This window comes from Carettochelys insculpta, chromosome 1 (assembly GCF_033958435.1).
Source record: "Carettochelys insculpta isolate YL-2023 chromosome 1, ASM3395843v1, whole genome shotgun sequence".
Classification (NCBI taxonomy): Eukaryota; Metazoa; Chordata; order Testudines; family Carettochelyidae; genus Carettochelys; species Carettochelys insculpta.
The window spans coordinates 208,786,733-208,813,089 of NC_134137.1; the positions used below are offsets into that span (position 1 = coordinate 208,786,733).

The window sequence follows — 26,357 nt, forward strand, 5'->3', positions numbered from 1 at the left end:
AGTGGAGGCCCTTCGGCTACATTCCAGGAGTTGTCGTACTCCCTCCGTACACGTGCTCTCTAAGGCGCTCAGCCATGGATTAACCATACTTGTAGGCGGAGTCCCTGAAGGTTCGGGTGCACTATGGACCCCTGAGCCTGCGTGAGTAAGTCTGGCGCCACTGGTAGGGGGAGTGGTGGACAATCCGACATGCGCAGAAGCAAGGGAAATCATTGTTGTCGGTCCCACGTTGGAACTATGAGTATCATGCAAGCTCTCTCCCTTCTGGCTTTCTGCAGAACCTTGTGGATAAGCGTTGTGGGGGGAAATGCGTAGAGTAGAGGGCCCTTCCATGAAATCATGAATGCGTCCCCCAGGGACCCCTGCCCTATTCCTGCTCTGGAGCAGTACTGGGGACACTTCTTGTTGTACTGGGTGGCAAACAAATCGACTGGGGGAAACCCCCATGTACGAAATATACGCTGTAGCAGGTTGGAGCGGATCTGCCATTCATGCGTGAGTGTGAAGCACCTGCTCAGCTGATCTCCCTTCATGTTGTGGGCGCCCGGCAAGTACGAGGCTTTCAACGTTATGTTGTTGGCGATGCACCAGTTCCACAATCGGACTGCTTCTGCGCATAGCGCACGGGATCGTGCCCCTCCTTGTCGATTGATGTAGAATATAGTGGAGGTATTGTTGGTATTGATCCCGACTACTTTGCAGTGTAGGTATTTCCGAAAATGTCTGCACGCATTGAACACCGCTCTGAGCTCCAGTATGTTTATGTGCAGTGTCTGTTCCGCAGGGGACCACAGCCCTTGCATCACCTTGCTGACAATGTGTGCTCCCCATCCTATGTGGGAGGCGTCGGTTGTAAGAAAAATAGAAATTTGTGGTTGGTGGAAGGGCACCCGCACTAGCAGATTCTTGGGATTTCCCCACCACGCTAGGGATCTGCGCACTTCCGTCGTGGGCGACACTACCCTGTAGACAGTGTGGGATGCTGGTTTGTAAACACTCGCCAGCCAATGCTGCAGGCTTCGCATGTGTAACCTGTCATTCTGTACCACAAACGTCGCTGCCGCCATGTGCCCCAACAGTTGCAGGCACGTTAGGACCAGCACCGCAGGGCTGTACGTCATGACTTGCACCAGGGAGTTGATGGCGCAGAAGCGGGCGTCGGGCAGGTATACTCTTGCTGCCATAGAGTTTATGCGTGCCCCTATGAACTCTATATCTTGCGTGGGTTCGGTCTTTGACTTTGCGAGGTTGATAACTAGGCCCAGCGAAGTAAACGTGTTCGCGGTGACGTGTATCATGCGTAGGACCTCTGCCTTTGAGGCCCCTTTCAGTAGGCAGTTGTCCAGACATGGAACACCCCCTGTCTGTGCAGGTAGGCTGATACCACTACCAGGGTTTTGGTAAAGACTCTGGGTGCCGAGGATAGGCCGAACGGAAAAACCCTGTACTGGAAATGTTCCCCAACGACCGTGAAGCGGAGGAAGCGTCTGTGTGCGGGGTGGATTGTTATATGAAAGTAAGCGTCTTGTAAGTCGAGGGCTGCAAACCAGTCTCCATCGTCCAGTGCCGTAAGTATGGAGGCAACTGTGATCATCCAAAAGCGTTGTTTGCGCAAGTAAGGGTTGAGGCCCCGTAGATCCAAAATCGGCCTCCAGCCTCCTGTTTTCTTCTCTGTTAGGAAGTAGCGTGAGTAAAAACCTTTCCCTTGGAATTGTTCCGGCACTCTTTCCACTGCCCCTATGAACCTGAGGTGATCTACCTCCTGCTTCAGCCTCACCTCGTGGGCAGTGTCCCTGAGATGAGGCCGGGTGGGAGGTTTCGTCGGTGGAAGTGACTGGAAGGGGATCGTGTAACCCGTGGCTATAATTTCTAGCACCCATTTATCTGTTGTGATCTTTTGCCATTGGGAGAGGAACGGTTTGAGGCGATGATGGAACATGAGATGAGAATGGTATTGAACAATGGTGTTGATAGTGCAGCCCTCGACATAACCGTCAAACTTGCTGTCTCTGGGCTTGTCCTGAGGATGTACAGCTTTGTTGAGAACGTTGTCTGGGGGCCCTGTACTGCTGCTGCTGCTGATGGCACCCTTGGTCATAGCCTCGCTGATATTGAGCGCACTGTGGTTGGTAAGCGTAGCGTCTTTGCTGAGGATAGAACTTCTTTTTCTTATATGGGGGAGTATAAATACCCAAGGTCTTAAGTGTGGCCCTCGAGTCTTTGCTGGAGTGGAGGACCGAGTCAGTTGAGTCCGCAAACAGCTTTTGCTTAACAAAGGGAAGATCACGATCTTCGCCTGTAGGTCTCTGGGGATACCAGACGTCTGGAGCCAGGATTCCCTATGCATTACCACTGATGCTGCTGTTGAACGTGCCGCTGTGTCCGCTACGTCCAGGGCAATCTGGACTCCCGTCCGCGACGCCGCGTAGCCTTCTTAGACAATTACCTTTAACACTGGCTTCTTGTCCTCCGGGAGTGAATCCATGAGAGGAGTGAGTCCAGAGTAATTGTCAAAGTTATGGTTTGACAGATGTGCCGCGTAATTTGCCACTCTCAATAATAGGGTAGAGGAGGACTAGACCTCCTGCCGAACAGCTCTAGTTTCGTAGCATCTTTATCTGACCCACCTGATTTGTACTGAGATGTTTTTGACCTCTGCTGGGACGATTCGACCACCAAAGAACTGGGTTGTGGGTGACTAAAGAGGAACTCCACGCCCTTGGCTGGGACGAAGTACTTCTTATCCGCTCTCTTGTTCATAGGCGGACTAGAGGCCAGAGACTCCCATATGTTAGTGGCTGACTCCATAATGGCTTCATCCAGCGGGATAGCGATTTTAGACGAAGCCGGGGGGTCTCAAATTTTTCAGGAGTTTACGGTGCTTCTCCTGCACCTCTGCTATTTGAATGTCCTGCGTGAATGCCTCTTTTGAACAGCTCCTGGAATTGTTTAAGGTCATCCGGAGGGGAGACATCCCCAGGGGCAATGGCCTCATCTGGGGAGGATGAGGAGGAACCGCTGGAGTAAACCTCCCCCAAATCCTCTGGCTCCCGAGTTCGGCGGTATACTTGCTCCCTGGTGGGCTGTGAAGGGAAGTCTCGGGATTCTGGACCTAATTCCCCCGGGACAACTGTGTTCCCGTCCCAGAGCGAGTGTGTACACGGGAGTATTGACGAGTAGTAGGAGAGGACCTGCCCCTGGATCTAGACCTGCGGTGTCTGTGTTCAACATGATAAGGACGACCATAGCAACATGGGCAAGGGCCCGCTAATGGAGACCTGGACCACGATCAGGGAGTGTACCCATGATGTCTGGGAGAGCGGGATCTCCGCGACGACATTGACAGTGGTGAAGCTGGTTTGTGACAGTACTCAAGGAGATCCATGCCCAAAAATGGTGAAGGTGGCCTAAGCCATGGCGAAATTGGTTGGAGGAACGGAGAGAGAGGCCCGAAATAAGCCGGTGGAGTTGCAGCCCGGCGGTGCGGCGTGTGTATCTCGGGAGGGGGGCTGGGTGATAAGGGCAGCGCAGCCCTGCCTGGAGATGGACTAAGGTGCCGGGTTTTAGCTCTGGCCTTGCCCCTCCCCTGCGGGGTGGGTGCCACCCCCTCTGGTGCTGGGGATCTCGGCCCTGTTGTCGGCACCGTGCTCGGCACCGTCAACAGCGGTGCCACGCGGGTAGCTTCCTCTGGCGCTGGTAGGCTCCGTGCTGGGTGCCCCTGCGCCGTCGGTGTCGCGGGAGCCGGTGCCACGTGCGGCGGCGCCGTCCATTCCGGCGCTTGCCGCGCTGGCGCTCGTGGCGCCTTCCATGCCGCCTGTTGTATAATCGGAGGCTCGGCCTCTGACACGTGCGCTGCTGCGCGGCAGCTTTCATCAGCTCGCAGCTGGGGGCTCTGAGTTCTGCTCGTCCTGCTCGCTAGGACTGCTGGCAAGGATCGAGCCAGGGAGAGTTTCCTCCTCTTCTGCACAAAGGGGGTCAAAGAGGCTGCCTTCCTTTTATGCAACCCAGAGGGCCCTTCTGTGTGAGGCTTCTGCGGCGGTTCAGGCTGGAGAGCCTTATCAAACAAGATCATTTTGAGCCTCATTTCTCTGTCCTTGCTGGCCCTGGCTGTAAGCTTAGCGCAGTGGGAACACTTATGGGTAACATGAGACTCTCCCAGGCAGCAAATGCATTCACTATGCCCATCTGAGGCCGGAATAGCCTCGCGGCATGACTCACACTTCTTAAACCCCGAGGAAGCCATCGTGGTGAGTCTTTACTGTTAATAGGGTACTTAGCCACTAATCAGTGCTTTCTAACCCAAAATAACATTCACGGCCTTCAGGGCAGTGGACGGCTTAACAGCCTTCTTGTCCGCCCCTCCTTCATTCCTCTTCTCTCTGCTATCTAATATGCTCTTCTCTTTCTTTCTTTCTTTTTTTTTTTTTGTATAATAGTGACAAACAAACAAACTACACGTAAAAAACAACTATCTTATCTGTCTCTGGCTTTAGCCAGAGTGGATTCCGTCTGCACCCGTCTGTCTCTGGCTTTAGCCGGAGCAGATTCCGTCTGCACCCGATGGCGGTTGAGAAGGAACTGGCGGGGACCGGATCGCGCACATGGCCGAGGGCGCGCAAGGGAGCGGCACGCATCGGCGCATGTGCAATCCAATAGAAACTACTAGAAGAATTCCGATCTGCGGCACCGGGCGAGCCCGACACCTATGGTGGAGCACCCACGGGGACCACTCGAAGAAGAACTGATATTTTAAGTTTGTTTCAACCTAAACTTTAAAGTAATCCATTATAGTAATACATTTTAAATTTCTGTAAAACTATTTGTTTAAAGTCTTAAGAAAGACACCTGTGACTACTCATTAGTAACCATGGGCAACTGTCAATGGGAAACTGTATGGTTGGGTTTTTTTCTTTTTACATCTAATCCCCATTTTTGTTTTAGAGACAATAGAAACTATTAATAGCAATAGTACAAAAATGTCTGTTAAACTGCACAATAGCCTGTAAGATTCCCAGTTTGTCAAAGTAGCTGCCTAAAAAATTACACTACTTAGGAAGAACCAGACTTCATGATTTTTAGAGCTTCAGAGGCTACAAGCTACTGAGCACAGAATGTTACCTATTTTTAGAATGTCAAGTTTTAGAATTGTAAGTTGTGGAGTTTGAATTTTATTTATTAACATGATTCATTCACTATTTCTAAGCCTACTCAGAAATATTCTCTTCCAGGTATCCAGGACTTTCAGGCAGATAATGCACATCTGAATATGGGTAGAAAGAGAAACTGCAAAAGACATCATCAGGTTTCATAACAGGATTGGGATGAAAAGGAAAGGAGAGAGGCACTGAAGAAAATGTTCACCTGCAAAAATAAAGCCTTCCCTGGGTGTCACATGCTACATTACAAGATATCAGAATAGTACTACAGTCTATGGAACCCACTGTGATATCAAATACTCATAACAGTTTAATATTTTCAGTCACTGAAGGTATGGTACCAAGAACAAGTAAATTAGACTTAAGGTGACTGGCGGATATGTCTGTGGATATTTGAATAATACTTGCTCACACTATTCCTGGCTGAAATGGTGATATCAACATTTTTGGACAACTAAGTTAATCTTTAAATAATGAAAGTATTTCCAAGATATATGAATATAGTAAGGGCACTGCTGCACACCATTTTACTGATGGATGGTTCACAAACGCACGTACAACTCTAATGCCATTAACAGAAGTGTAAATTCTCCTATGGTAAAAATTATGCATTTACGAAGAATTCATTATCACTCTTTTCTCTGAATGTGTCTCTGGAGACAGATTTACTAATATGCATAACTGAATTACAGTCGTCTGAGGTGGAAAAGCTTATCAAGGTCACCTAATCTGACCTTCTAGTGCAGAGTTGTTGGATATGATTTTGAAAAACTACTTCCTGCTCTAACACAATTAGTGTTTCTTTGGTTGAAGACTTAAGAACCACATTAAATGCAGTAGGAGAGGAAACTGTCACTTATAAAAATTAAATCAGAAATGAAAAACAGAGTAACAAGATGACTTCAGTATCTCAAAAAATAAAAAGACTTGTTTTAGAAACATGCTTTCAATGACTTAAATGCTTTAAATGTCACAAAAACTTTGGCGTTATCCAATGCCAAAAAGTGGGTATTTCATATAGGAAGTAAATTAAACAATGTGATGAGTTGCCATTTTGTCCCCCCTTTTTTAAAAAAAAACAACTGCCATTATAAATAGAGTCTTTTATAAAATAGACGTATAAATGAATATCCAATCAATAACCGATACAGTATTTTATATTACCAATCCCATGTCCCCAGATGGCTCTTTCTGTGCGTGATTAGATGTTCTGAACATTTTTGTAAGGGTCAGCGTTAATTATATCAGTAATTTAACCATTTTCTATGCTAAAAGAAAGATTACATGGCTTTCAGGGCAAGTTACAAAGACAACATAACATTTCAACAGTGCCATCTTTTGGTCGCCTAGCAGAAAAATTTTTCTGGCTCTGATGTGAGAAAACACAGTGCATCCACCCTAAGCCACCGATTCAGCAAAGCACCTGCAGTTGCATTTGCTTTCATCTCAAATGAGAAGGGGTGTGGAGGAATTAAGATTATAGATTTCTTCCCCACTTTAAAAACCAAACTGAGCACAGTTATCCCAGAGTCATGTTCGTCACAGCCCACAGTACCCCCCAGAAAGCAAGCTGTCAAAGCCAGGGAAATCCCAAGTCCAGAACACCTAATTCGCAATATAACAGCACAGCACTGGGATGGTTGACATCAGTACAACTTCCTCTCTGTGGACTCCTCATCACAGTGTGCTTTCATGGCAAACACAGACAATGGCATTCTGAACAACAGTTAAGATTTAGAAACAAGCTATATCACGTAACAATTTTTAAAAAGGAAAATCTCACTCTTATTTTCCCCAGCAGCCTGAACACTTTGAAAGATAACAGCCCCTTCTTGCCGAGAATAAATAATATGTATTGGAAAATAATATTTTAAAAGTTCCAGTGTATGTTTCTTAGCCTTTTCCTGACTCTGAAGCAAGTCCTAGGACATGATCCTCTTGCTAACGAAGAGCTGCTATATGTCATTTATGACACCAGAAATCCAGATGCCCAGTACTAGGGAACGACAACTAGTTTCCTTCTTGCTCCCATGGTGGTTGAACCATCAGAATTGTAACTATCCGCAGTGTAACATACTGGTATTTTATTGCCATATTAAATGTCACACATGGTTTGCAAGCTCTCACTCTAGGTTTCCATGCTGCCATTATGACAAGTGGCGATGCTATTTTTAGCAAGACAGCCTCCACCAGTAGGAGTCATTTCACATATGCTGCAGTCACAAAACTGAAGTACTCCAGTTATGTAAATATAATGGCAATAGCTTCTTCTCTTGCAAGCTTTCAAAAGCCTGAGCTGAGTTGACATCCTTTACATGCCAACATCTTAGTTCACAGTTAAAAAACGTGATGTGTATCTACAGCCCAAGCAGCACTTCCTCTACTAGGGAAGGGAGAACAATATCATCCTGCAACCCCAAATATCCCATGTGGCACTACTGGTAGGATATTAAAAAGCCCCCAAATGACTTGGTAGTTAGAAATCATCAGGAATTTTCCACCCAAACAATTTTTTTCTCAGAAGATGCCATTTGTCAAACACAAAATGTTTTACGGAAACATCAGTTTCAATGAAATTCCAATGAAATAAACGTGTGACTCTGTCAGAAACTTGTCTGAAGAGTTTGCTATTATCCATCAGGACCTGCTTGAGTCTGAGCACTGGGCCTCAATCTGGTTCAGCCAGAAGCGGTAGAATCTCCATCCCTAGAGGTTTCTAAGTCCCAGCTTAACACAGTCATGGCTTGGATGACTTAATTGGGGATGATCCTTCTTGGGGCAGGTGGCTGGACACAATGACTTCTTGGGGTCCCTTCCAGCTCTGATTCTATGGAGTTTCCATACCATGTGGTGAAGAGCCTCCATGTTGGGATGCTGCAAGTGGCTGTGGTCCTGAGTCATGAGACTGGGATAGAGTGACAGGGCTGCTAGCTTGTCCACCGACAGGTTGAGCACCATGGTAAATCACTACAGCCAGGGCCAAGCAGGCACTATGAGAATATTGCTGCTTTGTCCTGCTGAGTCTTGAGGAGGATCTTGCATACTAGCAAGAAGGGTGGGAACACATAAAGCTGGTGATTGGACCACATGATGTTGAATGTGTTTGCTACAGAACCACAGCTGTGGTTCAGGAAGGAGCAGAACTGGCGACACTTCCTATTGCTTCTTGTCATTAACAGTTCCATCAGCAGGCGACCCCACCTCTGAAAGATGGAGAGGGCCATATTTGCACTGAGGGACCACTCGTGGGTTCTGAAGACATGGCTGAGCTGATTGGTTAGGTTGTTCTGTGCCCCTGGCAGGTAGGAAGCCTGAGGGTGGATGCAGTGCTCAATACAAAAATACCACATACAGAGGGCTTCCAGGCAATGAGGAGCAAGCACCTGCCTGTTTGTTTATATAGTACACCACTGCAGTACTGACATACTTGCTCTGTAGGTGGGGAAGGAAGGAAGGTCTGGAAGGCAAGGTGAACCACCTGACCTCTCAGACACTGATGTGCAGTGAGAGGTCTGCTCATGAGCAGAGCTGCTAAGTTCTGGAGGTGTCCAGATGCACTCTACAGATTGTCGGCAATGTATCTGTGACCATTGACAGGGAGAGTTGGGGGCTGGTGAAAAGCACTCCCACAAAGACTTCCTCAAGCTAAAGCTACCAGCCATGGGATTGAAGAACTGAGGGAGGGAGGGTGACTAGACTATCCAGTGGCTCCCCGATTGGGCTTGTACACTCTGGCAAACCAAGCCTGGCTGTTCTTTGTGGTGGGGAGAGGCAGGACGAACTCATGGCAGTTGATGACGACACGGATGACATGAAAGCAGGACTGGGGCAGGTATTCTCTTGTGTAGGTAGAGTCCAGCCTGATGAACGTTATCTTTTGCACTGAGGCCAGCTTGGACTTGGTACATTCAGAATAAGCTACACCTCGGCATGTATGCTGGTGTGTGCAGGACAGGCAGTTCCCTCGGTGCTGGTGTTTCAAAGGGGCCTGGAGCTCTGGCTGCCACCACTACTTTGGCAGTGATGGCAGCTGGAGCTCTGTGCCCCTTTGTACCACCACAGCAGCTCTGCTCTGGCTGCATACGGCAATGAGGGACTGTGGGTGGGTGAAGTGCTGCAGTCCTGGTGGCACTGAGGGCTGACTTTGCTTGGACCTACCCCTTCCAGGATGAAAACCTGGGCCCCCGCTTCCACCTTGCCATAGAGTCCACGGTAGCGGTCAGTGCTGCTGCACTTCAGTGAATGTTGCTCATGTCAATTCCACATGGTGGCCAACTTGTTCCTGCAACTGACCCTTGATGAGCAAGTCTTTGAAGTATGGGAAGACTTGTACCCAGTGTGTGCTCTGAAAAGCTGCCACAACTGCCATGCATTTCATTAACGTGTGGGGGCACGGAAAGGCCAAATGGTAAAACAGTGAATTCATAGTGGTGACTATCAACAAAAAACCTCAGGGCCCTCCTCTGGGTTGGTGTGACTGAGACGTAGGAGTGCACATCCCTCAAACTGAGTGCACTATACCAATCTCAGATCTAGAGAGGATATGCCGGTGGTCAGCAAAACCATAAGAAACTTCAACCTTCCTACAAACTTGCTGAGATATTATAGCACCAGAACGAGTGTGAGCCCGCACTGGGCCTTGAAAATAAGAACAGATGTACTGGGTCAGACCACAGAGGCCCATCAAGCCCAGTATGCTGTCCTCTGGCAGTGGCCAATGCCAGGTGCCCCAGGGAGAATGAACAGAACAGGTAATCATCAAGTGATCAGTTCCCTGTTGCCCATTTCCAGCCTCTTGCAAACAGAGGCTAGGGACACCCTCCATACCCATCCTGGCTAAACACCATTGATAGACCTATCCCCCATGAATTTATTTAGCTCTTCTTTAAACTCTGCAATAGTCTTGGTCTTCACAACATTCTCTAGAAAGGAGTTCCACAGGTTAACTGTGCATTATGTGAAAAAATATTTCCTATTGTTTGTTTTAAACCTGCCTATTAATCTCATTTAGTGACCCCTAGTTCTTGTGTTGTGAGCAGTAAATAACTATTCCTTATGAATTTTTTCTACGCCAGTCATAATTTTATATACCTCTATCATATCCCCCCTTAATCATCTTTTTTCCAAGCTAAAAAGTCCCACTCTTCTTAATCTCTCCTCATATGGCAGACGTTCCATGCCCTTAAACATTTTTGTTGCCCTTTTCTGAACCTTTTCCAATTCCAATACGACTTTTGAGATGGGTCAACCACATCTGTACACAGTACTCCAGATGTGGACATACCATGGATTTATATAAAGGTAATATGACATTTTCTGTCTTATTATCTATTCCTTTCTTAATGATTCCCATCATTTTGTTAGCTTTTTTGACTGCTGCTGCACACTGAGGCTATGTCTACACTAGCCCAAAACTTCGACATGGTGAAGTGCTGAAATACATATTCAGCACCTCATTAGAATGCCAGAAGCCATGGCACTTTGAACTTGATGCGGCTTGCCGCCACGCGGCTCCTTTTCAAAATGACCCCGGCTACTTTGAAATCCCCTTATTCCTATCTGCTGTTAGGAATAAGGGGATTTCGAAGTTGGTGGGATCCTTTTGAAAAGGAGCCCCGACTGGAAGAGCTGCGTCAGTTTCAAAGTGCTGTGGCTGCCGGCATTCTAATGAGGCGCTCAATATGTATTTCAGCGCTTCATTAGTAAACTTCAAAATGGCCATTTGCACAGTCATTTCAAAGTTTTGGCTAGTATAGACACAGTCTGAGTGGATGTTTTCAGAGAACTATCCAGAATGACTCCAAGATCTTGTTCCTGAGTGGTAACAACTAAGTCAGACCCCATTATTTTATGTTAGTATAGTTGAGATTGTATTTTCCAAAACGTATTACTTTGCACTTATCAACACTGAATTTCATCTGCCATTTTGTTGTCCAATCACAATTTATTAAGATCCTTTTCTAGCTCTTCACAGACTGTTTGGGACTTAACTATTTGGAGTAGTTTTGTGTCATCTGCAAATTTTGCCACCTCACTGTTCATTCCTTTTTCCAGATCAGTTACAAATATGTTGAATAGGACTGGTCCCAGTACAGACCCATTGGGGACACCACTATTTACCTCCCTCCATTCTGAAAACTGACCATGTATTCATACCCTTTGTTTCTGATTTTTCAACCAGTTACCAGTCCAAGAGAGGACCTTTCCTCTTATCCCATGACTGTTAACTTTGCTGAAAACCTTTGGTGAGGGACCCTGTCAAAGGCTTTCTGAAAATCTAAGTACACTATATCCACAGGATCCCCCTTGTCCACATGCTTGTTGAATTTTTCAAAAAATTCTAATAGATTGGTGAGGCATAACTTCCCTTTACAAAAGCCATGATGACCCTTTCCCAACAAATTCTGTTGTTTACTAGAGTTTCAAACAGTCTGCCCAGTACTGAAGTCAGACTGACTGGCCTGTAATTTCCAGGATCACCTCTGGAGCCCTTTTTAAAGATTGGCATCACGTTAGCTATCCTCCAGTCATCTGGAACAGATGTCATGGATGAGCCTTTGGCCATTATCTTTGAAGACACTTGGAGATTCGGAGAGATCCCGGATGACTGGAAAAAGGTTAATGTAGTGTCCATCTTTAAAAAAGAAAAGGAGGACAATCCAGGGAACTATAGATCGGTCAGCCCTACCTCAATCCCTGGGAAAATAATGGAGGGGACCCTTAAGGAATCCATTTTGGAGCACTTGGAAGAAGGGAAAGTGATCAAAAGTAGCCTGCATGGATTCACCAAGGGCAAGTTGTGCCTGACCAATATGATTAGCTTCTATGACAAGATAACAGGCTCTGTAGACATGGGGAAGTCAGTGGATGTGATATACCTTGACTTCAGCAAAGCTGCTGATACAGTCTCCCACAACATTCTTGCCCATAAATTAAAGTAGTATGAATTGGATCCATGGACTGTAAGATGAATAGAAAGCTGGCTTGACAGTCAGGCCCAATGCGTAAGTGGTCAATGGCTCAACATCTGGATGGCAGTTGGTTTCAAGCGGAGTGCCACAAGGTTCGTTTTTGGGGCCGGTGTTGTTCAACATCTTTATTAATGGCCTGGATGAGGGATTGGATTGCACCCTCAGCAAGTTTGCAGACGACACAAAGTTAGAGGGAAGACAGAACAGGATCCAGAGTGACAAGGATAAATTGGAAGACTGGGCCAAAAGAAATAGGATGCTGTTCAACAAGGACAAGGGTAGAGTCCTGCACTTGGGATGGAAGAATCCCAAGCATCGTTATAGGCTGGGAACCCACTGGCCAAGCATCAGTACAGCGGAAAGGGACCTTGGGGTTATGGTGGATGATAGGCAGGATGAGTAAACAGTGTGCCCTTGTAGCCAAGAAGACTAATGGCATATTGGGGTACATTAGGAGAAGCATTTAGTGCAGATCTGGAGAAGTGGTTGTTCCCTTCTATTTGGCACTGGTGATGCCACATCTGGAATACTGAATTCAGTTTTGGGCCTCCCAGTGAAGGGAAAGGATGTGGACACATTGGAGGAGGTTGCCGTCTGCTGAACAAAAATGATTAAGGGCCTGGAGCACATCACCTGAGGAGAGGCTGATGGATTTGGGGTTGTTTAGTTTACAGAAGAGAAGACTGAGGGGTAATTTAATAGCAGCCTTCAGCTTCCTGAAGGGGAGCTCTAAAGAGGAGGGTGAGAAATTGTTCTCAGTGGTGTCAGATGGCAAAACAAGGAGTAATGGTCAGAAGTTGAAGAGGCAAAGGTGTAGGTTAGATATTAGGAAAACTACTTCACCAGGAGAGTGGAGAAGCATTGGAAAGCATTGCCTAGAGAGGTGGTGGATTCTCCATCCCTTGAGGTTTTTAAGTCCCAGCTGGACAAGGTCCTGGCTAGGATGACTTAGTGGGGGTAGATCCTGCTTGAAGCAGGGGGCTGGACTAGGCGACATCCTGAGGTCCCTTCCAGCCCTATGTTTCTATGATACAATTCTATGATAAGCTGATTTAAATGACAGCTTACAAACTATAGTTAGTAGCTCTGCACTTTCACTTTTGAGTTCCTTCGGAACTCTTGGGCAAATACTATCTGGTCCTGGTGACTTATTACTCTTTAGTTCATTTATTTGTTCCAAAATCTCTTCTAATGACACCTCAATTTGAGACAGTTCATCAGCTTTGTTACCTGAAAAGAACTGCTCAGGTTTGGGAATGTCCCTCACATCCTGAGCTGTGAAGACTGATGCAAAGAATTCATTTAGTTTCTCTGCAATGGCCTTATCATCCTTGAGTGCTCCTTTAGCGTCTCGATCACACAGTGGCCCTACTCGTTGTTTAGCAGGCTTCCTACTTCTGATGTACTTAAAAAAATGTTTGCTATAACTTTTTGACTCTATGGCTAGCTGTTACTCAAATGCTTTTTTAGCCTTCCTAATTAAATTTTTACATGTCACTTGGCAGAGTTTATGTTCTTTTCTATTTTCCTCACTAGGATTTAAATGCCATTTTTTAAAGGATGCCGTTTTGTCTTTCACTGCTTCTATTACTTTATTGTTTAACCATGGTGGCACTTTTTTGGTTCTCTTACTATGTTTCCTAAATTGGGGTATACATTTAAGTCGACCCTCTGTTACGGCATCTTTAAAAAATTTCTGTACAGCTTGCAGGGATTTCAGCTGCCCCAAAAAATTCATTAGCATATTATGGCTGCTTCATGACAACGTCACTGCCACAGTATTGAGCAACAACAGATCCCAAAGAGATCTCTTTGAAGTCAAAACGGGAGTCAAGCAAGGCTGGATCATTGCCCCATCACAGCTCTGCATCTTCATCGCCATGACCCTTCACCCCATAGATGGCAAGCTTCCAGATGATGTGAAGATTGTCTATATAATGAATGGGAAGCTTTTCATCCTCAGGAGACTGAAAGCTAAAAGCAAGAGCTTGAAAACCTTAATCATTGAGCTCTAGTATGCAAATGACAACAAAGTTGTTGCTCTTTCTCCCACAGTCCTTCAGACCACCTTAAGTGCCTTTGCTGAAGCATATGAGACTCTCAGCCTCAAACTGAAAACTGAAAAGACCAAGGTGCTTCACCAAACTCACCAACAGGACAAACTCATGCACCTTCTATTGAAGTCGATGGAAAACTTTTGGAAAACATGGACACTTCCCATACCTAGAAGTCATTTTTCCACTACAGTCGACATTGATGCAGAAATCCAGTATCGTTTGAGCCATGCAAAGACAAATTACTCACTTCAGTAGTAACAACGGTTCTTCAAGATGCGTCACCATGGGTGCTCCACTTTGGGTGTTGGGTCCACCCCAGTGCTGCAGTTTGGAGATTTTCAAGCCGCACTTAGTCGAACCGCACATGTGTGCGAGTGCGCCAGGTTCTTTGTGCACTGTTGCTCATGAGCACAATTGGTCCAAGCCAGTTCCTCGAAAACTGCCCCAGAAGCAGCTGAAAAACATACAACAGAACTCCGAAGTGGGGAAGAATAAGTGAGTAGTGAAGCACACACAGGGACACATCTTGAAGAACCATCATTACTACCCAAGTGAATAACTTCTCTTTCTTCTTTGAGCAGTCCCTGTGGGTGCTCCATATCAGGTGACTACCCAGCAGTAACCCTCCCACCTCGTCCCCAAACACGGAGGCAGTTATCGGAGTTACATGCTGCTCACCACAGAAAGAACCGCTGGTGGAAGGTGTGTCCTCCTCCACATGACAATGCACTGAATAATGTTTAGCGAATGTGTCATAGGATGACCCCGTTGCTGTTCTGCAAATGTCCTTCAAGGAGACGCCACTGAAGGCGGCTGTTGAAGCTCCTACTGCCCTGGTAGAATGAGCTTTGGGCGCCGCTGATAAGGTGGTTTTACATTATGAGTAGTACATCTCAATGCACAACGTGAGACTATTAGAGAGCCTTTGTAACGATAGTCCTTTGATCTCTGTGTGAGGAATACAAATAATCAGTCTGTTTTATGGAAACATTTTGTTCTGTCTATATAAAAGGCCAGAGTCCTCCTCGCATCAAGTGCGTGGAGCCTTACTTCTCTATTTGAAGAGTGCAGCTTAAGAGAGAAGGATAGTAATATTATCAGTTCATTTATGTAAAATTCCGAGACCTTGGGAAGGAACGCGGGATGTTAATGTAATATTGCCGCGTCCTTAGAGAAAGTTGTATAAGGTGGAATTGACATTACTGCGGTCAACTTGCTGACTCTATGGGCCGATGTAACAGCGAGAAGAAACCCCGTCTTTAAGGTAAGTGAGATGGTGATTAGACATTCAAAAGGTGGTCGAGACAGTGTGTCCAGCACCACATCCAAGCTCCATGGAGGCAACATTGGTTTACAAGGAGGATATAAGTCTGCGAGGTCTTTTAGGAACCAGGTCGTGACAGGACAGGCAAAAACTGTTGACCCTCCTATAGTATGTCTGAAAGCTGATATGGCTGCCAGCTGGAGCTTTAAGGACGGTAGAATGAATGCTCCTTGTTTAAGGTCCAATAAATAATCTAGAATTGTAGGTATGGGTGTAGTTATCTGGATTATTGGTGATTGATTTCTGAAAATTGATAAGGCCCAGAGACTGAAACATCTTCATGGTAATGTTTATCATAAAAAAAGACATCCATATGTGAGTGGCCCTTCAAAAGGCAATCATCTAGGTACAGATAGATGAAAACATCCAGGGGGTGTAGGTAAGCCAATGCTACTGAGAGCACCTTCGTGAAGACTCTGGGCACCGATGAGAGGCCAAAGGGCAGGACTTTGTACTGAAAATGATGCATGCCCAGTGTGAAACAGAGAAAGCATCTGTGGGCAGCGTGAATAGTTATATGAAAGTATGCATTTTGTAGGTTGTGGGCTGCAAACAAATCCCCGTCGTCCAGTGCTGTAACTACAGAATGGTGACCATCCTGAAACACTGTTTGCGAAGATAATGGTTGTGAGCCCATAAGTCTAAGATTGGCCTCCACCTCCATTTTCTTCTCTGTGAGGAAGTAACGAGAATATAATCCTTTTCCCTTGAATTCGTCCGTTATTCTCTCCACAGCTACTCTGGACAGGAGATGATCTCCTTCGCATTTTAATGTCGTCTCAGGAGAGGGGTACCTCAAAAGGGACGTGGTGGGAGGCGGGGTGGTTGGCAGGAGGGTCTGGAACGGAATGGTACACCCCACAGAAATAATCTCCAGCACCCATTTGTCTGCAGTGATGGTCTATCACTACTGGTAAAATGGTCTGAGGTGGTGGTGGAACAGATGATACAATGGCTGTTTGCACTGGATGATGAGTGTGGTGTCGCAGTCCTCAACATAGTAGTCAAACCTGCTGCGTCATTTGTGGTGCTGGATTACGGTCTTTCAGATTACACCACCTTGGCAGTATTTGTTGTTGTTGTTACGTCCCAGGTCATAGCCACGTTGATGATATCAGAGAGGTAGCCGTCTTAGTTTGTATCTCTGAGAACAAGAAGAAGTTCTGTGGCACCTTACAAACTAACAGATATTTTGGAGCATAAGCTTTCATGAGCAAAGACCACTTCATCAGATGCATAAGTGGGAGGGGCGGGGGGGGCGGGTTCAGAAGGGCATTTAAGAGTGGGGTCTGAGTAAAAGGGAGGTCCAGAGCTGCCAAGGTCTGTTCAGTCAAGGTGGAAATGGCCAATTATCAGTAGTATGTATCAAAAGAGGAAAAACAAGCCAGATCAGAAAGGGGGATGTGGCCCATTGTCAGAGTCTAATGTGGAGATGTTAACACCCAGGGAAGAGAAGCTGATTTTGTAAGGGTCCAGCCACTGCCAGTCTCTATTTAATCCTTGGTTGTACAGAAACCTGTGGGAGAGCACTTCTATCTACCTGGACACTCAGTAACAGATTTAAAAGTAGCAGTCCTAAAACAAAGAAATTTCAAAAATAAAATGCAGAGAAAGCTCTGAGCTGCAATTTATTTGCAAATTTGACTCCATCAACCAAGGCCCCTTACAAAAATAACTTCTCTGCCCTGGGTGTTAACATCTCCATATTAGACTAAGACAATGGGCCACATCCCCCATCTGATCTGACTTGTTTTTTCCTCTTTTGATACATACTACTGCTAATGGGCCATTTCCACCTTGACTGAACAGACCTTGTCAGCTCTGGCCCTCCCTTTTACTGGGACCCCACTCTTTAAATACCTCTCTGAGACCCCTCTCCCCACTCATGCATCTGACGAAGTGGGTCTTTGCCTACAAAAACTAATGCTCCAAAATATCTGTTAGTCTATAAGGTGCCACAGGACTTCTTGTTGATGATATTGTGGCTGTTGAGGCTGGTAATTGTAGCAACGCTGATATGGGTAGTATCTCTTCCTCAAGTATTGGGGGGTATACATACCCAGTGTTTGTAGAGTAGTTCGAGTCTTTACTAGAATGTAAGATCGTACCTGTAGATTCAGCAAACAATTTTCACTCATCAAAGGGGAGGTTTTCTGCCTTTGTTTGCAATTATTTCGGGGCGCCAGATGTTTGTAACCAGGAGACTCGCCTCATTACCGCCATGGTTGTGGTAGATCGTGCAGCTGTGTCTGCAACGTCTAGAGCAATTTTGACTTCCATATCTGAGGCAGTATATCCTTCCTGGACTTTCAATTTTAAAATGGGTTTCTTATCATCAGGGAAATATTCCATTAGGGATGTCCGTTTCATATAATTATCAACGTTATTGTTGGAAAGCTGTGCAACATAATTCACCATTCGTAACAACAAAGTGGAAAATGAGTACACCTTTGGCCCGAAGAGGTCAAGCCTCTTAGCATCCTTGTCTGACACTGAAGATTTATATTGCAGTGTCTTTGACTTTTGTTGTGAGGACTCCACCACAAGAGAGTTGGGCTGGGGGTGGTTGAATATAAATTCCATACCCTTTGAGGGAATGAAATACTTTTTGTCTGCTCTCTTATTGGTTGGTGGGATGGAAGCAGGGGTCTGTCAAATATTGTCAGTGACTTCTGTAACAGCATCATCTAATGGAATGGCTATCTCAGATGATATCACAGGCCTTAGATTCTCAAGGAGCCTATGCTGCTTTTCTTGTATCTCTGACGACTTGTATATTCTGTGTCTCAGCAATCCTCTCAAAGAGCTCCCAAAATTCTCTAAGATCATCAGGAGGGGATATGTCACCAGGGCCAACAGCCTCATCCGGGGATGATGAGGCAAACATCAGTCTGATAGGCCTCCATCTGCTCTTCCATGATTTCTTCTGGTTTCTCCTCTGTGGGACCTGGAGGAGTGGTGAGCACTGCTTCTGAACATTCTCTTGAAGAGGAGAACCTGTGTCTTTTTGGAGGTAGAGATGCAGAATGTCAATATGAGGGACGTGACCTCTGGAGATCTGTCCCTGGATCTATGAGTGTACTAGCCCCTCTTATAGTCTTCACAATGACATGGGCACAAATAATAGTAAAAATGTGATCCCAGTTAGGAAGATTGGGAATGCAAATGTGTTCTATAGGTATGGTGATGGAAGGAGTAAGGTAAGTGGAACCTACTCAATGATGGAGCAGCAGATGGGGACATCTGACGAGAGCATTCCCATGACTGGTGCGGTTGCTGTGAAGTGGGAGATGGAGGCCTGAACCAAGAAGAAGGTCTGAGGAAGGGAAATGGAAGTCTGAGAAATGGTGACGGAGGCATCAAGAGGCCGTTTAGGTATAATTGGTTCTGGGAAAGAATTAGGGGACAGTGATAACGACATGATAACCAAGTCAGAAGAAGGACTGCAGTGGCGTGTTTTAGTGTGAGCCTTCCTAGCTTGTTCAACTGTGTGGCTGCCAGAGATCGAAATGTATGGTGCTGATGGAACCGCAGCCAACCTAACTGGCACCGTACCTGGTGCTGCAGGCCTCGGAGCAGAATCTGTCAGTGCTGTTTGTTTCAACGTTGTTGGTGCTGGCCTTAGTTCTGATGTTCTCAGTGCAGATTCCATCAGTACCGAGAACTTTGGTACTGGTGGCCTAAGCACCAGGTCCTCCGTTGCTGACGTTATTCGGTGCCAGGGAAGATCGTCTCTGTGCCGCAGTTTCTGGTGCCGATGCGAATTCCTTGGTTCTGAAACATGCCTGCGTGCCCAGGGTACAGCCGCTGACTTCTGCTCCTTAGGCCGTTTGCCCTCTTTAGATATAGAGGGAACCCAGCTTTCAGTTTCACTTGTCCTGCTTGTAGGTAACACCCGCAAGGATCGAGTAGGAGATGATCTCTTTTTCTCATAGCCAGAGGAAGTCAAAGAAGATGTTGGTCATAGGCTGAAGAGCCTTATCAAATAGAAACATCTTTAGGCTCACCTCTATTTTTACTGGCTTTCGCAGTAAACTTAGAGCAGCAGGGACATTTCTGAAGTATATGGGCCTCCTGAAGTCAGCGAATGCATTTTCTGTGGCCACTGGAAGCCAGCATGGCTTCAGGACATGAATCACACTTTTTAAAACCTGCCACAGGCATTCTCTCTCTCTCTTTTTCAAACTGAACAACGAACAGTGTTCAACAGTACTTAATGGTTGTAAACAATAGCAAACAATCAATGAGAACAACTCCTGAGTTACTCATAGATAATTTTTAACTCGTTAATAACTCCTTTTTCTCCCTTCTCTTTTTCCTTTTTTTAAAAACTGTATAGAATAAAAACTCTTAAAAATGTTGAAAAAAGTAAAGACAAGCTTAACAGATGATTTGAACTTTTATTTCAGGTGTGCATTGGAGCACAAGCAAAGTCCGTCTGCAGCCGCTGGCAGTTGAGAGGAACTGACTTTTACCAGATTGCGCACATGATCAAAAGCATGTGAAGAGCCCAGTGCACTCCCGCACATGCACGGTCTGACTAACTACAGCTTGAAAATCTCCGAACTGCGGAGCTGGGATGGACCCAACACATGATGTGGAGCACCCACGGGGACTACTCAAAGAAGCAGCTCTGCTTTTGCCCCCCTGAGACAAGGGGACTTTGTGAACAATACCATCAATGCTGCCTCAGGAGAATCCTAAATATCTCTTGGGAGGATAGACACACAAATACTAGTATCCTGGAAGAGTCGAACATAACCAGCATCGAAGCCATGATCATTCAACAACTTCACTGGACTGATCATGTGGTTCGGATGTCTGATCAGTGCCTTCCAAAACAGATTCTGTTTTCCAAATTGGAGGAAGGATAGAAGAGCATTGGGGGGGCAGCAGAAGTGATATAAGGACATGCTGAAGGCACACATGAAAAAGTTCAGCATTGGCGTTGACAGTTCGGAGAACCTTGCCCAAGACCATCCCCAGAGGAGAACAGTAATCCATGAGGTGGTGGCATAATTTGAAAGGTCCCACCACAGCGCAGACAAGGACAGGCACAGAAGAAGAAAAGAGCATCAAAACTGCCCTGTACCCCCTCCAACAGATTCTAACACCTGCCTCTCCTGTGATAAAATCTGAGGCTCCAGAATTAGGCTGATCAGTCATCAACAGACTCACAAATAGGAGGGTGACATGACAACTTCCTACTTGTTATTGAATGACTGTCATGAAGAGATATTTAGTAATTACAGTTAAACAACCTAAATAATCAGCTCTTACACAGAACTTTTAGTTAACTTATTAATCCTAATTAAATCTCTCATTTTATAGTTAGGGAAACTGAGGTAGACACTTTAAATAACTTGCTGACGGTCACTGGTAACATCCATCACAGACAAGATTTGAACTCAGTTCCTCAATCTGAGTCACACTCACAGGCCATCTAACATCTGAGCAAGTATCTGGCAGAGCACAAAGCTGTATTTCATTATCACTGCCACTGAATTGCTCACTCAACTTGGACAAGTCATTTAGCTTCTGCATGAAACAGTTTACTCCTCTTCCTCAATGGGGTGTCGTGAAAATTCATTAGTGTTTGTAAAACAGTCTGAGATAAAGGACACTACTCAAATCCAAAGCATTATTAAACCATTTACTGAACTATACCCACACTTAAATATCTTGCCAAATCAGGCTCTTAATCCTGGACATACCCCTGACAATCAAAGCCTAATAAAAATTATTTACATCCTAAATTCCAAACTACTGAAAAATTACAACACATACATTACTGAATGTATGGTCTTATTGAGCTCACTGGACAAAAAGATATATTAACTTTCTTCTGACAGAAATTACAGATAAAAAAATATATTGTCCTCACAAATCCAAATTTTTGTAGCTGCTACTGTTTGAGGCTATTTCACTGCACATTCAGCAGATGTGATGTTTAGCTTTTCCAGATACAAGGGCAATTGTATTAAACATTTGGAGGTGGTGAGCACTTTTTTTTTTTAACTAATTTCTTTTTTTAAAACAGTTTCCTGCTGTCAGGAGTTTTCTATATCAGGATTAGAATCCAGAATGATTTATACAAATCTGGAAAATTTCAGTGAATGATGCATACTTCCTTTTGCTAGAAGTTCACAAATTAGATTTTACATGTCAAATATTGAAAAGAGAAAACCAAAGGAGGTCAATGTTTCAAATGTGATTGATTTCTTCGAAGGGAATGGGTGACATGATGCATTACTGCAATAAGACACTCACGCTTCCGTTATCAATCATATGTTTCCGAGAAGCCTTTTTCCTCTGGAAGTCATGCAAAAGCATCTTGCCCTGCGCTCCTATGGAGCTTTCCCTTAAAAAAAAAAATACTTTTCTTAAAAAAAAAAAAAAAAAAAAAAAAAAAAAAAAAAAAAAAGCACTTTTAGTCCTCTTTTGATTTGCCGTGACACCTGGATACTTTTGAAATTAATCACTGTGCACATTTAAAAGTTGAGTGTTTGATCAATAGCTATAAAACAATACACAGCTGCAGCAACTATTTTTGGAAAGAAAAATAATTCTTTAACCCAGCTCCAAAAACTAGTTCATTTTATTATACTGTACTGCATTACTTAATTGTTCACATTTCATCATTTAAAATTGTTTTCTAGAAGACATATATAAGGACAAAAGTTGTATTAACAGCAAACCAAAAACCTTAATACACAAAAATACTGATTTTCATGTTTGGAAGCAAAAAACTAACCTGTTACCAAAATAATAAACTTTCAGGACTATTCTTTTTTTCAATAAAATATAGTCAAAACAAATGTGAAATATATTGTGGGGAACCGTGCATTACTATTTCTCATGCTGTGGGATAAAGAAAGGTCTTTATTTTTCCACACGGCTGGCTTAAAACCAGGAAATAAGTTAGATTACTTTTCAAGTAAAATTTACAGGATGCCTGATTTGGACTTTAAGATTTGGACTTCAATTGTGATTTCTTTTACACGAATGACACAATTCTATTGCTGCTTAACCATATTCATCTGGCATCTGCCTCAAACAGTGCAAAGCCAGAACAATTCAGCAGCAACCACAACAAAGGTAAGCTAAATACTCATGATTCAATCCTGTGAACACACATGCTCACATGGATAAACCTACTGATTCATAGTAACAGGGAGGAAGCCATGCCAGTCTATACACTATCAAAACAAAAAGCAGTCAAGTAGCACTTTAAAGACTAGCAAAATAGTTTATTAGGTGAGCTTTCGTGGGACAGACCCACTTCTTCTGGCTATGGTCTGAAGAAGTGGGTCTGTCCCACGAAAGCTCACCTAATAAACCACTTTGCTACTCTTTAAAGTGCTACTTGACTGCTTTTTGTTTTGCTACTGATTCATGTGTGTAAGTTAGGGTGACCATATCTCCCAAAGCCACATACGGGATGGGGGGAGGGCTCCTCCCTCCCGCCCAAGCCTTGGGGAAGTGGCAGGGATGTGGCCGCCATGATGCTCGCCCTCACCTTCCCTGATCCTCAAGGAAACAGCAGGGACAGGGCAGCCACGGGACTCCCCCCCCCACTTCCCCAAGCCTTGGGAAAGTGTCAGCTGCAGCCCCAGCACTTCCCCACTCTTTCCTGAGCCTCGGGGAAGGGGAAAGTAGCTAATCTGCTGGCTCCCTCTGTTGCGGAGAGCACATACATGCTCTCCGGCAGGCAGCTTCACCTGCGCAGCAAATACGGGATAATTAGTCTATTTTATAAAATAAGTTGGGAAGCCTTTTTGGCATCCCAAATATAGGACCATCCTGCCAAAAATGGGACAGATGGTCACCTTACCGTAAGCGTGGACAACTCTTAGCCCTTAAGCTCTGCCAGGAAACAGTCCGAACAATACAGACAGAAGAACCAAAGACTATGTCAACTAGTGTGACAACTGTAATGGTAACCGTCACTGATGGGCACACGTGTCATCAAATTCGCCTAAAAATAAACTTCAAGTGAGAAGTCTGCTGCGACTAACTAGAAAAAAAACCCAAAAAAGCAGTCTTTAAAGACTAACAAAATAATGTATTAGGTGATGAGCTTTCATGGGACAGACCCATTTCTTCAGACCATAGCCTTACCAAAACATACTCAATATTTAAGGCACAGAGAACCAAAAACAGTAATCAAGGTGGTCAAATCAGAAAAAAATTGATCAAGGTGAGCAAATCAGAGAGTAGAGGGGCAGAAGACTTTGTAAAAAAACAGGGCTTTAGCCCCTATGGTTGTAGGTTCAATCCCTCCTGCTGGCAACCTGGGTCTGCTGTTAAAAGGTTTCTGATTGTTCTCCCATCCTTGGTGCTCTAGAGGAGATGAGTTTCCACAGCAGAGGGAAGAGAGCCAAACAGGGAGGAGTGCAGACAGCTGCTTGTCCCCCCACTTTCTACCCCTCTACCCTCTGATTTGCTCTTCTTGATCAATTTTTTTCTGATTTGTCAACCTTAATTACTGTTTTTGGTTCTCTGTGCCTTAAATATTGAGTCTGTTCTGGTATGGCCATGGTCTGAAGAAGTGGGTCTGTCCCACGAAAGCTCATCTAATAAATTATTTTGTTAAAGTGCTACTTGACTGCTTTTTGTTTTGATAGTATATAGACTAGCACAGCTCCCTCTCTGATACGAAAAAAAACCCCTTTATTAAATGATTTTTAAAAACAATGCTAAACTGCACTTAAAACTCTGCTTGAAATGGGAAATAAAGGAGGAACTGAAAATACCTCTCAAGCTATAACAAACCTTTTAGATGCTCACAGCAGGGTGAGCTGAATCATTCTCCAACTGAGGCCATGTACTACACAAAGATGTTTTGACAATGAAGCCATAGACTGGCATGACTATACATCAGTTGAGTTTACATGGTGTCGATATATTGATGGTATATTTATATAGTGACATATTACCAGTCAACATTTAAATGACTCTACATTAATTCTTTTATCTAACTATAAACAAAAAATGCTACGTGCTGGAGTACCTTCTGTACATGCTGAGTGAAAGGAACTTGAAGTACATGAAACTTAGGCTTGGTAGTTACGCATACTGAATCTTGCCACAATATCATTTAATGTAGTCAGATGAAAGCTTCTGCAATGGGTTTCCTTTTTGTAGCTCACCTTAGTAGCTCTACCTGTACAGCAGGTAATTCCTTCCTTTGGATGAGCCTAAGTGTAGCCTGCTGAATATCAGATGAGAATAACCAACTTCTGTCATTTGAACACGGACTATCAAGTAGCACCTGCACAGTCAATGAATAAAAGAATGAACAAAATTATTTACTCTGAATATTTATCTGTGCAAAAGTATTGGAATATAATTTCTGTAGAAATTTAAAGCGCCAATTTTTGCTCTTTGAAAAGCAAGGGAAAAGACAGAAAAAAACAACCGGTTTAAAATATTTTACTGTTTTTGTGGATTTCTGAGAAGCCACACATTAATTCAGTGGTTCTGAACCTGCGGCCCGGTTAGCACACAGCTCTATACTCAAAATTCACTACTCTGGTTCGGCATGGGGTGGGAGACACCTTGAGGCAGCCCTGCTGAAGTGCTCCTGCTCACACCAGGCCTGTGAGTGCTGTGGGGGGCAGGAAGCAGGGCAGTGAGTCTCTCCAGGTGCTCTGGGCTTGGAGTGAGTGAATACTCTGGGCAGTAGGAGGTTTGTGGGGTGTGCTGCGCAACACAGACTGTGAACTACAAGTGTGTGCAGCACCCCAGGTCTTACACGGGATTCCACTTCTGGTCTACACAAAGAGGTCCCACCTGCCAGCCCCACACAATAGGAGCTCTGTTTCTGGTCCCATTCTGTGGAGCAATCTCTGGATGCAGGGAAGGGGCAGGCTGGCAGTGCTGTGCTGTGCTGTGCTGTGCTGTGCTGTGCTGTGCTGTGCTGGGCAGGGCAGGGCAGGGCAGGGCAGGGCAGGGCAGTGTGTATCTGGCACATTGAATCTCAACCTGCTGCCCACAACAGTAAACAGGCTAAGAACCACCACACTAAATTACTGTACCATGAACATCAACATTATGATAATTTATCATCCATTTGAGCAGCTCCCATCCTTGACTTCTCTCGCTTGTTTACCTATTTAAATGTGACACAGAGTACTAACTGCTACGTATTCTCCATAATTCAAGGAGTCAATAGGCAATGTTGCGTAACATATGAACAAAACACACATGAACAAAGTCTCCTCAGATCAAAACTTAAGGTAGGCAGAAACCCTGTGGTGAGCTCAGTAGCTTCCTCCCAGACAAATCAGAAGAACCATCAAATGGAGACTAAGTTTTAACATCAAAATATTTAACCTTCGCTCATGAGCATTTCACAACATATGGTCAAACAGCTAGAGAGTATGTCAAGTTACGATAGAAAAGGAAGGAAGAAAACAAAAATGTAATTTGAATTCCATCCACTTGTCAATACATAATGGTGCTACCTTGTCATACAATTCAGGGTGGAGATCTCCAATCTGTCTCCCATCCAGTTCAGAGAGTGCAATTGAGTTCATCAGAGGCTCTGGGATGAAGGATTCTAGTGTCTGCTTCAGCCTCCTTGATCTCTGACTATCATACTCATTACAGTGAAGATGACCTAAAAGAAATTACCCAGAATCAGTACTCTTAAAACTTTTATAAATATGTTAAAATTAAAGACTTTTCATTATTTCCCTGGAATTGTCAGAGAATGCGCACGCCTTTTAGAGAGGAAGAAAAGGCAGCACTACTCTGTTGGGTTGTTCAGCCTGCATTAAGCTGAGGTCCATTTACGTCTTCATTATGTTCGAGGTTTTGGCTTAGTTTATATTAGGACAAACTG

General features: G+C 44.7%; 1 protein-coding gene across 10 annotated transcripts in view; it reads right to left on the minus strand.

Annotated features, from left to right (window-relative positions):
- The window catches only part of NSUN3 (NOP2/Sun RNA methyltransferase 3), a 106,201-nt gene that overhangs the window by 69,575 nt on the left and 10,269 nt on the right, over positions 1–26,357 (minus strand). For 7 of the 10 annotated variants that reach the window (XM_074998476.1, XM_074998466.1, XM_074998462.1 and 4 more), the window contains 2 exons: positions 25,978–26,132; positions 24,661–24,782 (listed from right to left, as the gene is read on the minus strand). In XM_074998476.1, coding sequence (XP_074854577.1) covers positions 24,661–24,782; positions 25,978–26,132 — 277 coding nt within the window. Of the gene's footprint in view, positions 1–14,524; positions 14,639–21,778; positions 21,891–24,660; positions 24,783–25,977; positions 26,133–26,357 lie in introns of those variants that run through there. The other 3 variants (XM_074998485.1, XM_074998436.1, XM_074998495.1) reach the window with 3 other exon arrangements.